This window comes from Mytilus californianus, unplaced genomic scaffold, assembly GCF_021869535.1.
Source record: "Mytilus californianus isolate M0D057914Y unplaced genomic scaffold, xbMytCali1.0.p SCAF_2, whole genome shotgun sequence".
NCBI classification, from domain to species: Eukaryota; Metazoa; Mollusca; class Bivalvia; order Mytilida; family Mytilidae; genus Mytilus; species Mytilus californianus.
This window is the reverse complement of record NW_026262668.1, coordinates 113351431-113374627: the sequence shown is the minus strand read 5'-3', so window position 1 is coordinate 113374627 and position 23197 is coordinate 113351431. Positions and strand designations below refer to the sequence as shown.

Sequence of the window (23197 nt, the reverse complement as noted above, 5' to 3'; positions counted from 1 at the left end):
TTTAGAAGATTTTTCAATTTCACATTGGAAATGGTGGTATACAGGGTTGAACAATCAAAAGTTTTCATAGAATTAATTTTAGAGAAAGATCGAGATTTAAAATTATCCAGAAGTTCTTTAGAGCTTTTTTAGAATCCACATATGGTTAACACCACTACGCGAGTCAACAGTTTCACAGCATTTCTGAAGACCCTCTTTCACTGCGGACAGAATTTTTGTCAATCTAAAGGACAATTCCTTTGTAGAACATGCAGACGAGCTGCCAATGTACTGTTGTTTGTACGGAATTTTGTGAAGCTTAGGTATCCAATACAAACAAGGTAAGTCCTCAGATTTGCTGTTCAATGTAATGTTCATTGAAGCCGTGGAGGACTTATGATTCGCCAAAATCTCATCCTTGTCAAATAATATGTTTTTCTATGTGGGATTACCTGAGTGCTCATTTATTCCTAATTCTTTTACAAGACGCTCGTAGTAGTACGATTTACATACAAAGACAATGTTATTTAGTGTGAAGAGATGATAGACATTTCACAGCTTCTTCTTCTCTGAAAACGGACTTTGGTCAATCATTCACACCGTTTTTCAACGTTTTATCAGATACCTGATTGTTTTGACACATTCTGACAAAGTGTCCAGTTCAACTTCGTCTCGTTTAGCCCATGCTCTGGCGTAGTCCTCAGTGGAATCCATAATTATATTGAAGTTATGGTTCCAATTGATGTGTTGGGGTTCTCTGAACTTAGAACCATGAGATATCACCTTTCGGAGAATTATGTTTAGATCTCAAGTAATAGCATGGCCAGAGGGGGTGTAAATATAAGGATAGTGGGAACAGTCCCATGTCAAAGGTTTTTTTTAGGTATTCTTCTAAATCAAGGTCCTGCAATGCTTGCGTATAGTTAAATACTTTAGGTGCAATGATTTTGGTGTAACTGTAGGATACAATAGGAACAGACTAAAAAAAGTGGAATTTTATATGTTACCTCTTTGTGATGAAGAACGTTGCTGATGTTGATAGCATCAATTCCTTTTTTAGTAAACTGAACTGGAAGGGATGTCCTCTTTTCGTCATGTAAAGGTTCCGATCTTACTGGTTTAAAAAGACGGAAAAGAGCTACATCACAAATTAAACTGACCAGTCTGTATATTGGAGAAAATGTATTTATGTACTTAATTATCCCTTGTCAAGTACATAATCTCGCAGACATTTTAGAAATTTAACAGGCAGTGAAAAAAGAATAGTTCTAATGTAATGTAACCCTAGCGGATGATGAAGATGTGAAAAAAGTTCATCAAAGCTCCCGGAGGGCGATCTAGATTTGGATGACTTTTTTTTTACATTGGGCCGATGGTTATGTTTTTGCCCATGACTACGTTGGTGTCTTAAAGTAGTATTAATTTAGCTCATTACATTGACATCACTGCAGGCTGGACTTGACAAGTTTCTTACTCCTTTGATGTTATCATTGCAACCATATGACATTGGAGTACCTAGTTGCCTTATCCAGAAATTCATAAATGCATCTTATGACCTATTGCTGGAGATTAACCATATAACTTCCATGAATCTGTATCCCTTTGACGAAAAATTTATGCTTTCAATTAAGATAATAATCATATTTTGATTGCGTCTTGTATGCTCAATCATCATAAGGTCCAAGATGTATCGAAATAATGTGAGGGTAAAGGTTGACAGAAAAATCATGAGGAAGAAGAGAGGATTAACGTTAACTTTCTTAAATTTTGCATTACTAATTACTGTAACACTTCAGTACAAGTCCATTATATATAGCATGGCATCATTCGGAGACCTTCAGAGGCAGAGTTTTTGATTTCTGCACTTCAGTACAGGCTTAATATATTTATGCATGGAATTATTGGGAGTCCGTCAGAGGTAGAATTTTTGTTTTCTACTCTTAATAAGATAAAAACCCACTGTACAAAAACATGTTCAGTTGAGGATACGGATCTGAGTCCGTTCGCCCTTTTCACGTTGACTCCAAGTTTAGATCGATCACTAAAGACTACGGATAATGAATATGTGTTTGATAAATTGTTTTCATCAATGGCACCATCAATGATTATGTTTTAGGATAACAATTTGTCGTTGCATGATTCTAATTCATATTGACAATATATAATTTTTTTCAGACAATAAACTCTGCCACAAGTACATGTACCTGGTATAAGTACATACACAATGTAAAAATCAATTAGGTGTGTACAGCTAATACTTCTATTCTTAGGTTGGATTTACATAACATATGACATAATCAGGTAATTTGTCTGACAGCCAATAAAAAAAATCAATATTTGTATGATTGAACGCATACTGCAAATATATAAATATAAGACCCCCAAAATATGACCAAGAACTTGTTTTTCTATTTCCTGGTATACAACGGGTAATGTGGTAAAATAATTTTATTTTCAAGATTTTTACAGAGATTCTATATGGAAGTATTCTGGAGGTTTAGAGTGTTTAACCGACAGGGTTCATAAATTATGTTGTTCGTTCCTCTAGTATAATCTTACAAAATATAATGCCAGTTCAATTAGAATTGACATGATTTTTGTTAAACATGGTTAAATACCATTGTCTAGAGAAGATTTTCAGGTTTGAATGTGTGAAAGCATTTCAATAATTTTCTTGAGATTCATTTAAAAATTACCAATCAGCATTACTGTTCAAGAAAATTGTTAAATGCGGTGTTCAAAGATGATATGTTTTCTTCTGTTCCTACATAGAAATGAAATAATGGCGATATGGATATTCGTCTATAAAACACAAAACAACCATAAAACATAATATCTAGCAGTCAACATACAATCAACAATATAATAGCTCGTGGCCATACAATTCTATCATATGACAGGCTCTAAATCGCAACACTTTTTGTTGTTTCTCCTTTTATCACTGTTCCAATTAAAATAATTATAATTTCAATTGCTAAAATGAGAGGAGGCATGTCATGCATTAAAAAGAAGAAACAAACAAACAAATTTGTCAATGTTACATGTTTGTATTGTTATTGCATATTTTTGTTATTTAGTAACAACCCTATTGATATGGAATATCTGATCTGATCTTGTCTTGTGGGGAAGAGGCAGTTATATGATTTATCTGGTAAATAATCTATAGTTTGGAGGTCAGAGGATTGGAGATATCTCGAAAGGTGATTGGAAGGACTGTGAGATTCGAATACCAATGTTGTTCCCTTAAAACAGGTTAAAACTAAATAATGGGAAAGAAATATGCATAGGAAAAACCGAGATATATTGAACAATTTAAAGTACATTGAATAGCAAAATCTTTAATTGGATAGGTTTTTCGTGTAATTTTAAAGTCACTTGTGTTTTTTAAAAATATCAATCTTTGCAAAAGGAATGTTTAAATGGGTTTCTATTGACATTAACCACACATACATTTTATATGCACACACATACATATGTATATTAATAAGTGTTCGTGTGGACAATGATAGGCATTTTATATTTGCTGTTCCTTTCCTTGGCTCCATTAGTATACGGTAAGTGTTGATAAATGGATGAACGTTGTTTTTTTAACTGGCAATTCTATAGCTATATTTACGATGATATGTGGATATAAACTCTGCTATTTCACAACACAACATATGAGCAAATTGTAAAAGCCAGTTGGAGAGGGCTTGACTCACATAAGTAGACAAATATAAAAGCCAAAAAATACAGCACGGCACATAGATCCGATCTGAGAGTACTGTAGTAACTTGAAACTAGTTCAAAGTTAAATCTCAACTAATTAATAAATCATAATCCTCAAATTAAAATATCAAGCAGTAACTGCTTGATACTGTAGGAATGGGGCTGTATAGATTTTTTTCAATTGTTGGCAAAGCCAGGGTTTTGAGAAAGATCTGTATCAATGTATATTGTCGAAACGAAATTTATTGGGAATTTTACGAAACGTATGTCGTAGCTGCTCTCCATGCAATTATTAGTGATACAACTGCACTTGGGTAGCGACCGTTCATCTTTTTTTGGGGAGGCATGTGTTTTAAAGAAATGGTTTCAATTAAAATCTTTTTGAATCAATTTATAGTTGGTTTCAGACGGAAAGTAAAGAAAAATAGGTGCATCGAAAATTATGAAAAACAAACAGCATTTCTACATTGAGTTTCAAATTGTTCCTTTTTTCCGGTACGTTATGCCATAATGTTTTTTGTTTTTGATTAAAGTCGAATAAAATGTTTGTTCTATGAGGAAAACCAATCATGCCCCCACAGAAGATGAACTGTCAGTGACTTCTAACAGCAAAAAGGTCTTTAAGTATGCCAACTTATTATGATTAATACCGAACAATTAGACATCGTGGTTTCAAAACTGCCAAACAGTTGCATGCCCTTCTGAAATATAAAAATCTGGAAAAAAGTAAAATAACAAAAATACCGAACTCCACGGAAAATTCAAAACAGAAAGTCCTTGATCAAATGGCAAAATCAAAAGCTCTAACACATCAAACGAATGGAAAACAACGGTCATATTCCTGACTTGGTACAGGCATTTCCTTATGTAGAAATTGGAGGATTAAAACCGAGTTTTATAGCTAGCTAAACTTCTAATTTATGACAGTTGCATAGAATTCCATTATATTGACAAAAATTTGTGAGCAAAACAAACAGACATAATAGGTAAACATGTCAAAAATTGAGGTACAACAGTCAACATTGTGTTACAATCTTAATTACCATAAAAACAAATAACTATATTTACAAAGAAAAACAAATGGTATATAGACACTCTATAGGCAAAGCACATAAGAAAAAATGAAAGACAAGAATACAAAATTTATACATAAGTTGTAGATCTCAACACTGTGAAAAATATTGTCTTCAGATTTCAACCCTTTTTATTTTTATTTTCTACTTTACTGTAAATGGACCTTCAAAAAATGAAAACAACACGTTATAAATTTCATGCATCCGAAGCGCTTTTCTGTATTTACCTTCAGCAGGAACGCTCAAAACCGAATATTAGAAAGCCAAGGATGTATAAGGACGGAAAACGTTGAAGAGCTATAAACCAAAAAGGACATTAAAAAAGTAGCCAAATCTATCTAAGGCCAACTTTGCATGTGGGAGTTGAAACCTTAATTTCTGACTACTGAGCTGATGATACCCTCAGGGACTGATAGTCCACCAGCAGAAGTTTCAAGTTAATATTAGTATTTTTTTGCAAAAAAAAGACCAAATGTGGCAATTAGTAAAATAAAAAAAGAAAGAAATAGCAACACAATGACACACTTGTTTGTTAGGCAATTTATATCATAGCATATCAGTTTTGGGAAAAAATGATTTTGTATGCGCTTATTTGTATTATAAAAGTAAGTCACTGTGATTTTAATTTAAGAATTTCACACTAAGGAGAAAAAGAACAGTTTTTATTATCATTTATCTTCGGTTTGACATTATCTAACTCAGTCACTAAGAGACTTTTAATAGATTGATAAATGGTCAACCCGCAAAGCCTCATAAAATGTTGCATCTAAACTCGACAGGTATTCCAAATAAATTATCTTCCATTTTGATATTTCTTACTTGAGACGTAAGGGTGAATCATTCCCGATTACTAAGATTTGATATGAATAAAGGCTCATAACAGTCTGAATCGCTCACCTGGTAAAAATATGCTATTTTGATATCTATCTCACCTTTATTGCAATCAGTTATGTTTGTTAATTTGTGTATCTTATTTTGTGGCAATTTTGTAACTTGTATATCTTTAAAAAAAAAAAAAGAAAAGGCAAAATATAGGAATAAGCATAGAAATTCCCGATGAAGGCTAATCCAGAAAAATTCTTCAGACGCATGAAATTTATAATATGTTTTTTTTTCTTAGTTTTTTGCATCACTGGTTCGATTCCGCTGCTGTTGGACTATCAGTCCACATGGGTATCAACAGCTCAGTAGTCAGTACGTTGGTATTGACATGACTTATATATAACTTTCTTAAAATGTCTGTTTATAAATTTATAAATTATTAAGAAACGAAGGTTTCAACTCCCTCAGGCAAAGTTGATAATATATGGATTTTGCTAGAATTTGTTGGTCTTTTTGGTCATGTACCTCATAAACTGTTTAGGTTCTTATGCATCCTTAACTTTTAAATATTCGACATTGAGCATCTCTGATGAAGATATGGTAAGATCATATGTTTTCGTACGTCATATGAATTCGCACTATGTCTGCTTTTTAAATGGAAATTGTGATGTCACAATGCATTCTTAAAAGCACGAAAACCCATGAGACGAGGATAAATCCAGAAAAGTGCTTCGGACGCATCATTTGACGATTTCTTCTATGCTGATTTAATTGTAGATTTTATTTTGCTGAACATTTTTACTACTGAAAAATTCTCTTTATCTACTATATTTTCCGCAAATATTTCAATATAAGAATAAAGAGCAACATTCAAAGGCATTAAATCCTTCAATGGGTCAATTGACAATTTCTGCCAAATCCCTTTTTTGTAGACCTTATTGTTCTTGTCAAGTTTACTGTTTAAAATTTCTTTCTGTCTGTTATAGTATTGAAGATAATAACCAAAATCTTCGAAAATTAGCAAAAATTGACACTTCAGGGGCAATTATATGTAAATAGGTTGTCTGATTTTTGTGATCTATAAGAAATAACGATTACTCTTGTCACCTCGTCAGTTGTGCTCTAACTGTTTTTGGCTTTGAGAGAACTTTTCTAATAATTGACATTTCAGGGGCAATTACTCAAAACGCAAAATTAGTTATCGGATTTTTATGATTATATGTAAACAGCTAGATCTTGACCTGCTGGTCAATTCTTTTTCTATCTATTTTGCACTAAATGCTTTAATTAATGAGATATTAACCAAAAACTGCATTTTACCCCTATGTTCTATTTTTAGTAACAGATGCCATGTTTATTGGTAGATTGAATCCTAAGATTTTTTTAACAAGATTCCCTTAAAGAGTAACGTACAAATAAAGTTAGGTAATATTTGGCGAAGTAGTTTCAAAATATTTTTTTTAAAGTTTACGACGGCGACGTAAGCCAAGTAATGGCAATAGCTCATATAGCCTTTAATGCCATGTGAACTTTAAAGTGAATAAGATGTCCGGAAACAGCATAAGCTTCCTGCATTTAGTATTAGTAGCCTTATACAACGCGACTATCATACAAATGAGAGGTTAAGCTAGCTATAAAACCAGGTTTTATCCACCATTTTCTTCATATGGAAATGTCTGTACCAAGTCAGGAATATGACAGTTGTTTTACATTCGTTTTTTATGTTTGAGCTTTTGATTTTGCCATTTGATAAAGGACTTTCCGTTTTGAATTTTCTTTGGGGTTCGGTATTTTTGTTATTTTACATTGTATCTGAATGTCCATCAAGTCTAACTATAAAACCGCACCAAATAAACAATTTCTTTCGAAAATGGCAGTCACAACGATGGATATGAGAAGGATATAAATGTTTCGCTTGTTGAACAGAGTAGCTCTCTGAACTCTCGATTACTAGAAGTAGTCTGCAAATTTACCAGAAATCTTGCAATGCACTTTTTATATTTAACATTTTACTGAACAAGAATTTTTCGCACCTTACTTAAAGTCAGAAAAGTACAATACTATATTTAAAAACGAACAAAAATCAAAGACAAAAGACCTGGAATTTATGATTTTTGTTTCTGTTTTTAAGCCACAGAACAGCGAAACACAATATCAAAACCTAGTTTTGAAAGTCCATGGTATGACGTAGCCGCCCAAGTCGATCGTATTCAATCCATACAACATAATCTACAAGACTACCCTGTAAAAGTGGATGTTCAGGTTAAAATTAGACATAACAACACCGATTATATTTTCACTGCCTCAAGATCCTCGCAAAGAGATGACGATTCAAACATACCTTACGGTGGAGCAGTTTACATTTACAATCAGAATGAAATAATTGTGACTTTTCCTGTGCGAAATAATCAAAATTCTGCCGGAGGACTTGCTTATACAGGTAACATAATTAACCGCAGTAAATATTGAAAATCTAGGCACAATTATGTTATTTTCAAACAGATACTTACAGTTCTTACCTCTTTCAACTAGTGATTTCGTCGTTTATTCATGTAATTAGTTTCTCGTTTCATTCCGAATTGGACCGTTGGTGATAGTAAGCACGCCTCGAGTGTTAAGTTTGTTAACTTGAACCCGTCTAGATCAAAAACAAACTTTATGTTCTTTTCGTATATTTTATGATAACACTTAACTCCTAACGGGAGGGATTGTGCTTGATTTTCATATGATGAAGACATACTCTTTCGATTAGTTTAATTGAGTTCTTAGTTCTTAGTCCTTTGTTAATTTATGTTGAGCATTGTCATTTTGCATAGTTTCTTCTGTTACCTATTCTGACATCGGAATCGGAACTCTTTTAAACTGAGTTTTACTGTGCGTATTGCTTTATGTTTGGGATCTTACTCTATGCATAACTCTGACTCAAAGCCGATCAGTTTTCTAAACTCTGTGCGCCTAAGGAGATAACAATGCATTCGTTTCACGTCCTTGTCCTTTGGGTATTGGTGGATAGTTGTCTTATTAGCAATCATACCATGTCTCATTATTTTCATATTATTCTTTTTGCCTCGAAATTTATTTTTTTCGTCAAAAGGAAAAAGTATTTCTTAAAAATATTTCTTATAATTTTATCTCGGTTGTTGAAAGGGTTTCGCAGGAATGTTAATTTCACATTAACAGCATACGACAATACCATAATCAAGTTGAGTGGTATGACTTGGCCGTCAAGGACACATCTGATCGTATTCTATCTATACAATATAATCTACAGGACTTCCATTTCATTGCTTTGAGATCCTATTATGTTTGTCTCTGAAAACGATCAAAAACAATAACGAAAAAGTCTATTATGTTCTTTTTCACGGGTTCAACCGAATATAAAGCATTTCTTTTCTATACAAGGCTCAATGACACAAAACACAAATATTCAATGGGATACAATCAAAACATAATAACAACATGTAAACAAAAATTTAAAATGGCAGGTGTTACGCCAAAAACAGTCCTTATCACATTCTCTTCACTAGAAGTATGATCAATAGCCTGCACAATCTCCAAAATATACAATTATTTACAAAATACAATTACAAAATATTAGAAACAATTCACAACTATATGAATGGGAAAAAAAAAAGGAATAAATACTGTAAATCAGGCAGTGTACATGTGCATCTATTAAATCGTACAATTCTAAAAGAATAGTCGTATACGTGTGAAAAACAGTTCACATAAAACAAAATTGTTTTTTTTTTCTTCAACAAATAAAAAAGTCAAACACACCTTAGAAGGAATTAAATTATAAACGTCTAGACTAGTTGAATGCAAACCGTCGAATGATTAAATTCCCGTTTAGCATGCACGGGTGAATCCACCCGTGCAAATTACTACGCATAACGGTACTCGTTATGCCTTGTGACGAAAAGAAATTTATTTATGTTCTTTTTCACCGGTTCAACCGAACATAAAGCATTTCTTTTCTATACCAGGATCAATGACACAAAACACAAATATTCTATAGGATGTGGGTTTGCAGCATCCAGTCGAGCCAAAAGGCAAAAGAATGCATATCAAATGCCAAGGTTTTTAGAAACAGAAAGTCTTTTTTACTATATTGTCTTTCACATATCCGTCTTTGGCATTTTCGGATCGCCAACGACCATGAACTTTGAAAAGCCTATCTGAAACACAGTTGTTTGCGGCTTGAGTAGCGCCTCCGCTTCGTTAACTACTCAAACCAAATTGCTTTTTGTCTAAACATATTGCGACTAAAGCTTCGAGAAGAATTTCTCTGGCTCTAGTGTAAGATAAAGGCTTATTTACTTTACTCAATACCAAAGTATCTTTTTTGGACTGGAAAGAACAAAACAAATGTACTCTTAAGCCTTGCCAAATCACAATAATGTTTTAAAAGATTAACAGGGCAAGTCGGCATATGCGTACTTGGTATCAGAACTATACTACCTTGTCTGTAAATATCGGTCTTGCTACTGTGAATACTTATTTCAACGTGTGTATTATGAAAACTGATATCACTCATTCTTATATGCGAGAGTTCTTTGTATCTAAAAAATCCAGCATAAGCCAATAATAGCATACAAAGTAACCTACAATTTGACAGGTTAGATTTATCATGATACAGGTTAAATAGTTTAACAATAATATCCGCTTTGATTGGTTCTTTCTTTTGTACGGGTTTCGCCAGAATCCTTTTTCCCGCTTCTAAGACAATGTTTGACAGTGAACTACAACAAGGGTTTGGATATAAAAACAATTCGTGATACCACTTAATTTCGTAAAAGCTAGAGTTAAGTACGGACACTGAACAAGCTGATTGTATTAAATCTGTGAGATACAAGGAAACCGTAGATACATCCGCAGGCAAAAACTTTAAATTGTACTTTCTGCACCATTTTTTGAATTTATTAAAATATAAATCGTACTTCTTGTTTGTGGAATCTGATTTACTCTTTTTATTCATATCTATAACTGCAAAAGCGGTATTATGTAAACCAGGTGTGCGCGAGATATTGTAGATATCTTTCTATTCCTTACTCAAAGGGATCTGCAAAAGAAATGGAAAGATATTAATGTCCTATCAAGGACAGAAAATTACGGCCAGGTCCGTGACACAAGCGTCCAGGTCCGCATATAAAGCACATGTACACTGTACTATCTACAGCCACAATATAAAAATAAAGTGCAGCAAGGTCCGCATAAAGAAATTGTCACTGAAAATTCATTCATAAATTTTTTAGCATCAAGTTTTAATATAAGCACATCAGAAATAAATCTACTTTCATTGAAAACCAAATTTTCAACAGAACCCCTGTTGAAAAAATTAGAAGGGGTTTCATACTGAACAGATTTATCATGTTATGGAGGGTTATTTGCGAAAAATTCCAGTCAAGGGACTAAAATTTCCCGAGCCGCTAGGCGAGGGAAATTCGGTCCCAAGACTGGTATTTTTCCCAAATACCCCTCCATAACTTGATTTATCTGTTTAATTACACCGAATAGATTTGGATTGAAACTAATTCATTAACATATTTATGAATAATTTTGAGGATAAGAGGATATTATCATAGAACCGCGGGAATTATGCATGTTCTAGTACGCGTTAGCTCGCTTTTTTATGTAACGTCATATCCGAAAAATTTTGGCGGGAAAATGCTCGAGAGGGTAAAAAAGGAATATCCAAAATGGCAAATACCATGGTATTTGAGGCAAATTCACCGGCAGTGGTGAAAAACAGGCAAATTCGTTTGAAATGAGGAAAAAATATTAGAATATGCGAAAAATACACTGGCTATCAACCAATCAAAATCTGGCTTTCTTATATAAGGGTAATTATCAACAAAATTTTGCACTAAACTAACAAACTTACCGGTGTCAACAGACACCAGCATCTGCCAAAAAGCTGCCGATTTGCACTTCGGGATAACCGATGTACCTTTGGCTTTACATAATTGAATATGATTAACAGTGTGAGATATTAAAGATACAGGTGGCACGAGCCAATTATCGCTTGACCAATCAAATGTGAAACCATCGATACCTTTGGTTAAAGGATCAAAGAACTTTGAATTATACCTTGGGAGTTTAGCATTGTTACTGTCAGCAAATCGATTTATGCTAAAAGGTCCCCATATTTTACTAAAGTAATGGAAAATTCTGTCAAACACCGACCGATCGTCAAAATCAAAGATTTTACTATACTTATCCGCGGTAGTAATCAAAGTTCTTGGTATCCATTCAATTTTCAAACACACCGAGTTTTCTATACAAAAATAAAAAATCTCCATAGCTAGATTGTGCAAATCCTGTTTCATGCTGCCAACTTCAGATATGTGAGCTACATTTTGGTTATCGGTGAATAGTTTTACAAATTTATTTTTAAAGTGATCCGGAAAATTTTTGAAAGTCAAAATCACTCCCTTAATTAGGTTCTCTCCAAGTGGAACTTTTTAGCTTTTCTTCATTTGTCCACATCTGATGCGCAATTTGATCAGAAAAATGCACAATATAGCCGGCGCCCGCATATGAACTTGCATCAGTATAAGCTAGCCTCTCGGGAAGTCTCTGAATTGGTGCTAACACGCAATTAGGTAAAGATTTTAGTGAAGAATGCCAAAATTCTAACTCTTTAATGGACATGTGATCTAACTTAACTATAGAGTCCCAAGAGGATCGCTCGTCTACTAGGTGATGTAAATCTCTTGTCATAATTCTACATATACTACCTAGTGCGGGTGATAATGCAATGATTTTACCAATTACCGCTGCAACTTTCCTCGAAGTCACATTACAAGGATTTATAAGAACTAAAGCAATAAAATTCAAATATTCAACATTTTCTTTTCGGGTACGCGTAAAATACCCCTATGTAAATCCTATACAAAACCAAGCCAATCTAAAGTTTTTTTGTGGCTTCCACACACTTTCATAATTTGGCAAGAAACCAGCAGACAATAAATCTGACAATACTTCTTTAGACACTTTTAAACATAATTCTTCAGTATATTCAAATCCGAGTCCATCATCTAGATATACTATAATTTTGAATCCTTTACTACGCCAATATTTTACTAGAAGGGGTACCATTTTAGTGAAAATATAACAAGCTGAGCTCAGCCAAAAGGGTAAAGCTGTAAACGTGTAAAATGTAACTTTACTGCCACTTTTCCATGAAAAACCCAAGAAAATTTTGTGATTCAATATGCATATCTATATGACGGTACCCGTGTCTCAAATCAAAATTAAATGCAAATTCTTTTATTTGCTGCATACGTTTTGGCCTCTTTTACACCCTCATATTTAAATTTAGATAACACTTCGTATTGATTAACATGTCTAAGGTCAAGAATCAGCCTTGCCTTGCCAGACCAGTTTACCGACGCCGATAAAGTATTAACAACAAAAGGGCCAGTGCTAACTTCCTTAGCGACTCTCGTTTAACAAAATCGGCGATTGCACGTTTAACAAAATCTGCGATTGCACGTTTAACAAAATCTTGGTGTTCAAAAGCAGATCTATTGTTATTCAAAGATACAGAAGGAGGTGTATCGGTAAATTTTAAAAAAATAACCAGATTCAAGTATAGGTAAAACTAAATTTTTTAAACTATCAGCCAATAAAAGTTGTAAACTATATTATAATCGACCGTTTATATCATAAACTTGTATTGGCTCGTTCTCATACTAGTATGTATCTAAACATAAATTAAAGTCAATCAAAGATAATACCTCATTTGGAACTACTGGTGTTGTTGGACTTGTTAGCTATTTCGGGACAGTTAGACGACCAGTGTCCTGTGGCACAACAGTAGTAGCAGATGTCTTCAGGAGATGGTCCTTTCCTGGCTCTGAAGTTTGCGGTGCTGGATCTTGGACCATTATATATGGGTGTTGTTTGTGCACTATTGGTATAACTTCTTGTTTCAGGTATTCGCTAAAGACACGAAAAAGTTTGTCAGCTGCGAATTTCTTCGATAAGTCTTTGGGTGCGACTGCCTTTCTTTTACGTATAGCCCTGGTTTGGGCCTTTCGTAGACGGCGCTCATCTTCAGAATTAACAGCAAGAGGATTACCTTCATACTCGCTGACGGTGTCCCAACTATGCTTGTCACCAATCTTGACAGTTTTGTTGCGAGCAGCAATATCTTGTTGGACTTTTTCAACAGTTTTAAGGGCAAAGTCACGATTATCTGACGAAATGGCGGTTTTCAATATGTCAATGTCCTTGGACACTTGATCGTTGAATTCGCACTGCTTTTTATTACTAGCAAATTTGAATTTGAAGTCAGGCAAGTTGGTTTAAGGCTAGAATTTTTGCTTCAAATACTGTGAAGATCTCCTTTTTCTGTTTTTCTAAGGCGTTGTCTAAATGTTTGGAAAACAACCAGAAAGCATCAGCTGTAGGGTTGTTTGTAGGACTATCAACTTCACTCCTATGATGACTTCTTGCAGATGCACGTTAAGGAGGACTTTGGATTTCCTCGTCAGACTTGAAGGAAAAGGAAGTCAAGCAGACCTTAGCAGAAATTGAATTATAAAACCTCTAGACTGGTTGAATGCAAACCTTCGAATGATTAAGATTGCCGCTTAGCATGCACGGGTGAATCCACCCGTGCAAATTACTACGCATAACGGTACTCGTAATGCCTTGTAACGAAAAGAAATTTATCTATGTGTTTTATGTTGTACATTCAATAGGCTCTTATGGATTATACCAAGGACCAGCAAATATTAATTTACGAGGACCATACTTTAAGGGAAAAGTAAAGGCAAGAGCATGGCTATCTTCAGATCTCCCAACAGCTTCCATCAACATGTCTGTTTACATGAACAGTGAGTACAATATTGTTTTTGAGTAAACAATATTCATGGAAGTCTGAACATTATGTATTATCACCATAAAACATTTATGGCGTATTTGTAGGACAAACAATTAATAAGATAAAAATATTAAGGTGCATAATTATGTATTAAACACACACACACATATACTTTCTTAAGTGGAATATCAATACTGAAGTTGAAAAATCATATCTGTAACATTGAATTAATGGTTACACATGCATTTTTTTAACACGAACCCCGCTGAAACCCGGGGTTATCTCAGGTGCTCCCGAAGGGTGAGCAGATTCTGCTCAACATGTGACACCCGTCTAATTCTGTAGGTTACAGTCGGGGAAAAGAGGACGGGATTGTGGTTACGACAATTGGAACATATCCGTCTGTGAAACAGGTATTCAATAATGGCCAACCAACTCGTGATCGCATTCGTGAAATTCACGAAAGGATGGTTCAACTTCACCATTTGGAACTCTTTGTTTAATAGCTTCCTTGTGAGGAGCAACCCTCTATCAAGGAAACCATGATAGAAAATACAAACCTTGGAATATCTAATAAACTGAAAGACATATACACCGTATGCAGGTAATGATGGAATGTTGCTTCATAGGAATTGATTGATTGGTGATTAATGCCACTTTCAACAATTGTTTGCTATTCCGTGGCGGTCAGTTTATATTGGCGGAGGAAGCCGGAGTGCCCGGAAAGAATCAGCGACCATCGGTAGGAAAAATGACAATACTAGTCAATTATAATTGGAGTCGAGTGCACCTCCCCGTGCGGGATTCGAATTCACAACCTCGATATAGAATGGAAAGTTCACACTTGAGAAGCTTTAATCATCCCTTTAGTCGTAAAGTTTTGTTTTAAACTGACCCTCATTGTCAGTTTCTGTGTGTTAAAAAAGATATGTGACAGAATTAACTGTTTCTCTTATATAACGTGCTCATATATATATATTCGAATTTAGAATTTTCCAAGGTGCAATTTAACTGTTAAAAGTTGGAAGTTTTCAATCTTGACAGTATTTCTAGACAGAAATGCAGCAAACTGGTCCTGTTTTCGTGTATCGATCATGTTTCGTAGGTTGGCTGCTAGTTTACCAGTCCTATTATTTCAGAGGATTAAACTGTTATTTTACCTGTTTTCTTAACGACGGTTTACCGTTGTGCTATTACGCGGATACGTTTTATCCAGGCGGTGCCGGTCTTGATAGCTATACATGCAAACATGCTATCAAATCAACAACAGTCATAAAAATGTTTATTCTTTGATTAACTTTAAGTAGAAACCTCCAACTTTCTCAAATTAAAAAATGATTTTAATCGAACGGATTTTAATTATGGCTTTCCATGTTCAATTATTATGCATTTGAGATTTTTTGTCTTGACGTATGACCAACATTCTAAATTAAATTATACATTATATTCAATAATGTTCTCATTCTTAGGAAATTTGAATTACAAAGAGCTGAATCACAACATGAGCTTTAATCCTGACATCATGTCTGTACAAATTAAGTTGAAAGAATGCAGTAAACAAATATATGATGGTTATATAGCTGAAGCAGAAGGTAAGCAGATATCTTAAACTGAATTATATTTGAACCTTCAAAAATGTACGAAAATCAAATATAAAGGTTCGTCATAACATTTTGTCAAATATGGCCGTGTCAACATCACAAGTTTTATTCTGAGTAAAGACTAACCTTGTAAAACTGAAAAGGTTTTAAGTCATGTTTGGACTTAGTGTAAAAGCTAAATGCATTTTGTTTATTTAGAAAATTAAATATTTATAGGATTTTGGTGTCCATTGTATCGTTGCTACAAAGGGTGGCATAAATAAATTAATGCAAAAGAGAGGATATGGTGTATCAATTCATGACACAAAATATCAAAAAAAAAACAAAGGAGCAGCGTTTCATTTTCAACCACAAGAGGGTTTTAGATGCCTTTAACATCAAAGATGTGAAATTCAAACCTCCGGATTGCTCATGTGCATCGTCAAAACACAATTATAGTCCAACTGGTCATGTTATTACTGGCGACCTTGGCATCGTAACGAATGAACAACTAAGAGAGTTGTTAGCCAAGGAACAAAAATATAGAATTCCCCAGCCCATCAACTGAAAAAAGAACTTCAGGTTACTGATGGATGCAGTTGAAGACTATGCCAGAAAATGAGTAAAAGGCGAGCCTGGTGAACCAGAACTGGACACTTTGTCTGAATGGATCAAAGCTATTCGATCATGCATTCAGAAACGCATTCAGAAACTACGATGTACTATGAGCACAAGGGTTTCTAACCAATTCAAGAACCCAGAGGTTGTGGATGTTCTATCCTCTTTGCATAACAAATATGTCGTTGTTCCAGCAGATAAATCCTCAAATAATATTGTCTTCATATGTAAAAACCATTACTTGGAATGTCTCATAAAAGAGCTCGAAATAAACAGTAAAACTGGTAATCCTACATATTCTTTAACATCATTTACAAAGGATAAAACTTTACAAAATCACAAATCCGTCCTTCTTTCTTTTGGCATTAACATCAAAGAAAACGAAGAAAATCTACCGTCATTATACTGGATACCAAAATTTCACAAAACTCCTTATAAAGAACGATACATAGCTGGATCATCAAGATGTTCAACTTAACATCTTTCTAAAGTGCTGACTACTATTCTTTCTACAGTAAAAGATGGCCTTCAAAATTTTGTGATGAAATATATTCAACCAGTGGGGTCAATCTGATGTGGATTCTTAAAAATTCTGAAGATCTACTGCTAAATCTTACATCACAATCTCTGCAATTTTGCAGCAACATTAAAACTTTTGATTTTTCTACGCTTTACACTACTATTACCCATGCTCAGTTGAAAGATCGACTTCACCATCTCATCAAACAGAGCTTTTTCTATAAAAATGGGAATCGTAGATATAAATTTCTTGTTTTGGGTTATAATAATTCTTATTTTGTGAAGAACCACACTGAAAATATACTGAAGATGATATTATCAAAATGCTGGACTTTTGATCGACAATATATTTGTTGAGTTTTGAAGATTGATATTTCAACAGACAGTCGGTATTCCAATGGGTACTAATTGTGCACCCCTACTGGCCGATTTATTTTTGTACTCGTATGAAGCAGAATTCATTCAGAGCCTTCTAAAAGACAAAAAGAAAAAGCACCTCGCGAAATTCTTTAATTTTACTTTCAGATATATTGATAACCCATATTTCAGTCAGTACTTACATCTCATATATCCCAGTGAACTTGAAATGAAGCCGAGTCCCAATTATCAATTTCCCATTTCTCAGCAGCAACATACCTTCTGCCCCATTGTATGGTGTTTACATATCTCAGTTGATACGTTATGCTCGTGCATGTTCACACTATAAGGACTTCATATACAGGAGTGTGCTCCTTACGTAGAAACTGCTCAAACAGAGTTATGAGGAGGAAAGATTAAAAATGACACTCCGTAAATTTTAGGGACACCATCACGAATTGATTGATCTATACGATGTGTTTGTGTCTAAACTAACTAACGACATTTTTACCACGTCTTAGATTGTGGTTTACCATCTACGTCGTCTGGTCTGCTAAGTACCGAACGTGACCTATTCCCGAATATGACTGTTTTCCCGAGTATGAATTCGCATTGCTATACGACGTTTCTCGGTATTTATACATCAAACATTCATGTATTTAGTTCTGATGTTTCGTTTGTAAGCCTTGTTAGATATTGTGTTATGTCTTATTATTTGTGGTTTGAATTCTATTTTTATTAGATTATATGTATGTGAAAGTTAAGATAATTAATCAGCTAGTTCTTTTATATGATTTTTAATTTAAAGCAACTATATGCACAGGATTTATTTTTATTTTCAGAAGAAAAACCGACATGGTTAAAAAAAACCAAATAATTACATCATTACTAACACAACTCTGTATTAATATTCTTATAATGGTTAGAAAATACATAAAATAACACAATTACAAACTTAATCCCAATTTCATATTCTAATTTTAGAAATTAACCTGTGACGTCACTTTTTGTGGCGTTGATACATTCGTGTGACGCACAGTTCATAATTCTATTGTGGTGTACATGGGAGGTGTCCGTTGTTATTCTGTGGTTAACATGTTGTAATGTACTGTTACGTTATTTATTTATGTATTTCTCTGTCCTGAGTGTTCTTGCGTTTATTTGTACTGTATTCCTGTCAAGTAATGTTGTCATTTTAGCGGTATTTTTAACATTGCCATATATAAGCGGGAGGTTTGGCTAGCCATAAAACCAAGTTCAACCCACCATTTTTTCTTAAAATGTCCTGTAAAAAAAAAGTCAGGAATATGGCAGTTGTTATCAAATAGTTAGTTTCTATGTATGTTGGAGTTTGTTTTTGTTGCAGTTCAGTGTTTCTGTTGTTCCGTTTTTTTCCTCTTATAGTTGATGTGTTTCCCTCGGTTTTGGTATGTGACCCGCTTAATCGATTTATGACTATTGAACAGCGGTATACTACTGTTGCCTTTATTTAGATCAATAAGTATGTTTGTTTGAGTTTTTAGTCGGTTATGTTGTATGTCTGTGATGTATGTTTGTACAGTTTTGACTGCTGGATCCCAATTATTGTCACATTAACTTATTTGTCTGTTTGGGTTGCTTATATATAAATAAGATGATGTGGTATGAGTGCCAATGAGACAACTATCCATCGATCCAAGTCACAATGTGTAAAAAGTAAACAATTATTATCCAATTCTAGTATTTATTGTCCTTAGAAGTCAAATGATGCATGAAAAGATATTTTGCTTTCAGAGGTGCACAGAAATACTTGCTTGACGTTTTAATTGAAATATAAGGCGATATATATAATGAAGTTTTCCTTGTTCTTTTTTGTGATTATTTCATTATTAAAGGCACAGTTATGGACTCCACATATCAAGGAGACATTTGGGGACTTATATTCGGATACGACGACAACAAAGTACGTTTGTGGGGTAAGTAGAAAATTACATATAACTTACTATGTTTTCTCCGTTATAAGACACCAATGGACGTAAGAGACATAAATCAATTCGTTGTGAACAAGACACAATTACGGTCGATTTGTAAGTATCTTTTATCTCAAGTTGAATGCTGTGTTTACTTCACTAGTGACACCCGTTTGTTCTAGTGAAACCCGTTTTTTCACTGACCTGAAAATTTCGTTTTAGCACACCAATTTAACTATATCTGCCTGCTTTTTATCAATTTATTTTGACATTTTACCATGTAAAGAAGAAGACATTCTTAATATAATACTTACACCAGCAATCACTATCTTTTCGTTCTGGAGTTGGGGGCCTTTTAAACTCACTTATTTTAATGTAAGCTTGACCTATAAATCGTTAAGTTCCCAATTCGTGTTTGCTGCATTTATAAACTCGTGATTTGATAAATCACTTTCACAAATTGAACAAATATGAAAGCTATGATATTAGTGAGTAGATTTACGAATTATAAAACGTAGTTAATGAACTTCGTTTTGTGACGGGATTGCTTCCCTTCATTAGTAGATACTTAGTCAGCCGTAAGCGGTTGAGCTAAGGAAGTACTTCTTTAGCGCAGTCGGTTAACGCGCTGCCTTGTAATACAGAGGTCCCGGGTTCGAGTCCCGGTGGAGACAAGCAATTTTGTAATGAAATTCATGCTCTCCGGTTACAGTTTTATAAACACCTGTGAAACAAGTAGTCAGCCACAATAAACTATCAATAGACTAATTAAAAGATTACTCCAGTTATAAATATGTGCTAAATTGGATTGCAAGTAGAATCATGCTCTCCTTTTACATTTGGCGCCCAACTAAAAAACCCAAGGTGGTTAGAGAGGAATTCTAGCTAGGGTATGTGTTGTGAGAGTCATAATGGTATGATGACTCTTGAGGTGGGGGAAGTGTGACGGAATTGCTTCCCTTCATTAGTAGATACTTAGTCAGCCGTAAGCGGTTGAGCTAAGGAAGTACTTCTTTAGCTCAGTCGGTATACGCGCTGCCTTGTAACACAGAGGTCCCGGGTTCGAGTCCCGTTGGAGACAAGCAATTTTGTAATGAAATTCATGCTCTCCGGTTACAGTTTTATAAACACCTGTGAAACAAGTAGTCAGCCACAATAAACTATCAATAGACTAATTAAAAGATTACTCCAGTTATAAATATGTGCTAAATTGGATAGTCAATGGAAAGGTATATACTATGAAATTACATGCTCGAGGCAAGCCCCTCGCTCTAAATTTCATAGTATATACCTTTCCATAGACTAACCGATAAATCAACGCTTCCTAAATCAGTTGCTGAAATGGACTCACCAAATTATATTCAATTGTTTCCTTTGAGTGCCTAATTTCATTAAGTTTGAATTGGTTTACCTTTAACTTTTGTAATTTTTATATGCCTTCTCTGGGTATCGAACTCCTCCTTGAAATCTGTTATGTGTGACTGACATCAACACATCGACGAAACCTCTCGGCTACCAATGGGTTGCAATTTAGATGTCTATTATATATATATAAATGAACATATGATGCATATCGGTACAACGGACACACAGAGCTTGTGCCTTTATTATATATACATAATAGACATTTTCGAAAACTGTTTTAAACTTTTATGTTTACATTGATGATGACATTTACAGATAATTCTATAGGGACCATCTTAAAGTGTACAATGTTGACAAATTGAAAAGCGCATTACGCAAACTATGTTTTTTTTATTTAAATTAACGAAACACGTCGTGACGCCTGCATACCTGCTCAACCGCTTACGGCTGACTAAGTATCTACTAATGAAGGGAAGCAATTCCGTCACACTTCCCCCACCTCAAGAGTCATCATACCATTATGACTCTCACAACACATACCCTAGCTAGAATTCCTCTCTAACCACCTTGGGTTTTTTAGTTTTTTAGTTGGGCAGCACAGATATTTACAATTTGACAGAGTTTTCTCCCGGGAAGTCTCCAAAAACTTACTCTAGAATTCTTCAGTTCTCCAATTGAACAACATAACTATACTTCTCAGGGAAAGTTTGTGTGACCTGTCAGTGTGACGCTGGAAAATATCATTTGCAATTTGTCTCAATATGTCTAAAGGTTGCACTTTGTAAATACATCTGTTTCACAAGCCACGCCTCTTTTGGGGAGATATATAATATTCATAGATAGTTTGTTTTGTTTACGTACTGGTTCACAGATATGATCTCTGTGTTTCATCTCATAGAGACATAACTTGGAAATGTTACCAGTATAGAAACACATGGTAGCGCCGTAAATTTAATTCTGAGGAAGACCAACAGTGGAGGTAGGGGTAGTACAGAATTTTAGTATAAGTTTAAACTCGTCGAAGTTCAGGGCATATAAATGTTGAAAATATGCCGCACCGCCCTATATTTTGACCTTTGAATAAAATAGTAGTGCATATCAACTTTCCGTTCTAGGATATATTTTTTTACGAAACTTCATAGTAAAAGTGGCACAGTTTTAGCCGCAAAAGGTGTTTCTATGGGAAACATTGTCAATATCTACAGAATTGCAACCTAAAAGGGTTTCGGGTGTTATTCAATTTCTTGATAAAAGAAGTGTCTATGACGTGAAAGCATTTTAAAAACATCGTTTCCTTCCCAAGTGTCTACGAAATGCTTAAAGTCAATCTGATGACATACGAGAAAATCTCAGGTTGGAAATGTCATCTGGGAATGGAAAATAATAACAAACAAAAAAGTGCTGCAGTGAAAGAGGTGGGAGGGCAATGCAAACGTCTTGCGATGGAAGATGAGGGCGGGTAAAAATAACCGTCATGCACTGGAAGAGGCGGTCGGAAAACTGTCTGACGAGCAGCAGCCCGGCCATACTGTTTCAAAGAAAAGGAAAGCTGAGCCAAAAACAGCATCATTGATGCAGCTAGTTAAATAGAATCATATGAGCAATGAGAATTTGATGGCGAAGAAAATTCCTAAAATAATTGTAAAAATCCTTGGGAGTTGGCTCTTCTTCAGAATCAAACAATTACAAACAGTATCAAATATTGTTAATAAATAGCTTATTTTATTTTTGAAATTAAAATCATTTCTCTCATTGTTTTCATTTGTTAAGCACCGTTCTTTCGAGACATTGTGTATTTTGAGATGACCTAAGGGTTTGCTTACCTGTAATTATCATCGTCAACTTAAAAGTCATTGTGAACTTTAGTTTCCGAAAATGTCTAATAGACAATCGTATAGTATAAGTTGGTAGCTGCGAGGTTTAGATCAATGAGTTATAGAGTCAAGTTAGAAATAGAGACTTGTCGGTTTAGGTTCTTGTTTTTCCGTATTTCTTATTTTGTATGTTATTATGAATATTTTTGTAATAATAGCGAGTTTTCCCATTTATTATCGGATTATTATTGCCTTTTTTAAGTATGTTTATTGGTATAAAGCGGTGTTTTACTATACATGTACTTCCTTACATGGTAAGATGACAAAATAAATTGACCAAAAGATGGCAATAATTAAACTGCAGTGGAAGCTTATCATGTCTTGAAAACATTTTTCAATTTCACAGTAAAACTAAAGCTATAATAAATTTGAAACATATAGATAGCATACAGTGGCTGATCCAGGGGGGTCCGGGGATTGGAAAACCCCCATTTTAGGACGATCACTGGTTTTGGATTGGGACATATGGTTGGAACCCCCCCCCCCCCTGCTTTATCCTGGGTTGGAACCCCCTTTTAAA

General features: G+C 34.4%; 1 protein-coding gene across 2 annotated transcripts in view; it reads left to right on the top strand.

Annotated features, from left to right (window-relative positions):
* Positions 1-3435: 3435 nt before the first annotated feature.
* LOC127730765 (uncharacterized) overlaps positions 3436-23197 on the top strand; it is a 40856-nt gene continuing 21094 nt past the window's right edge. For both annotated transcript variants that reach the window (XM_052239311.1, XM_052239312.1), the window contains exons 1-5: positions 3436-3533; positions 7714-8022; positions 14294-14428; positions 15885-16007; positions 19364-19444. In XM_052239311.1, the coding sequence (XP_052095271.1) occupies positions 3482-3533; positions 7714-8022; positions 14294-14428; positions 15885-16007; positions 19364-19444 (700 nt within the window). In that variant the 5' untranslated portion in view covers positions 3436-3481. The remainder of the gene's footprint in view (positions 3534-7713; positions 8023-14293; positions 14429-15884; positions 16008-19363; positions 19445-23197) is intronic.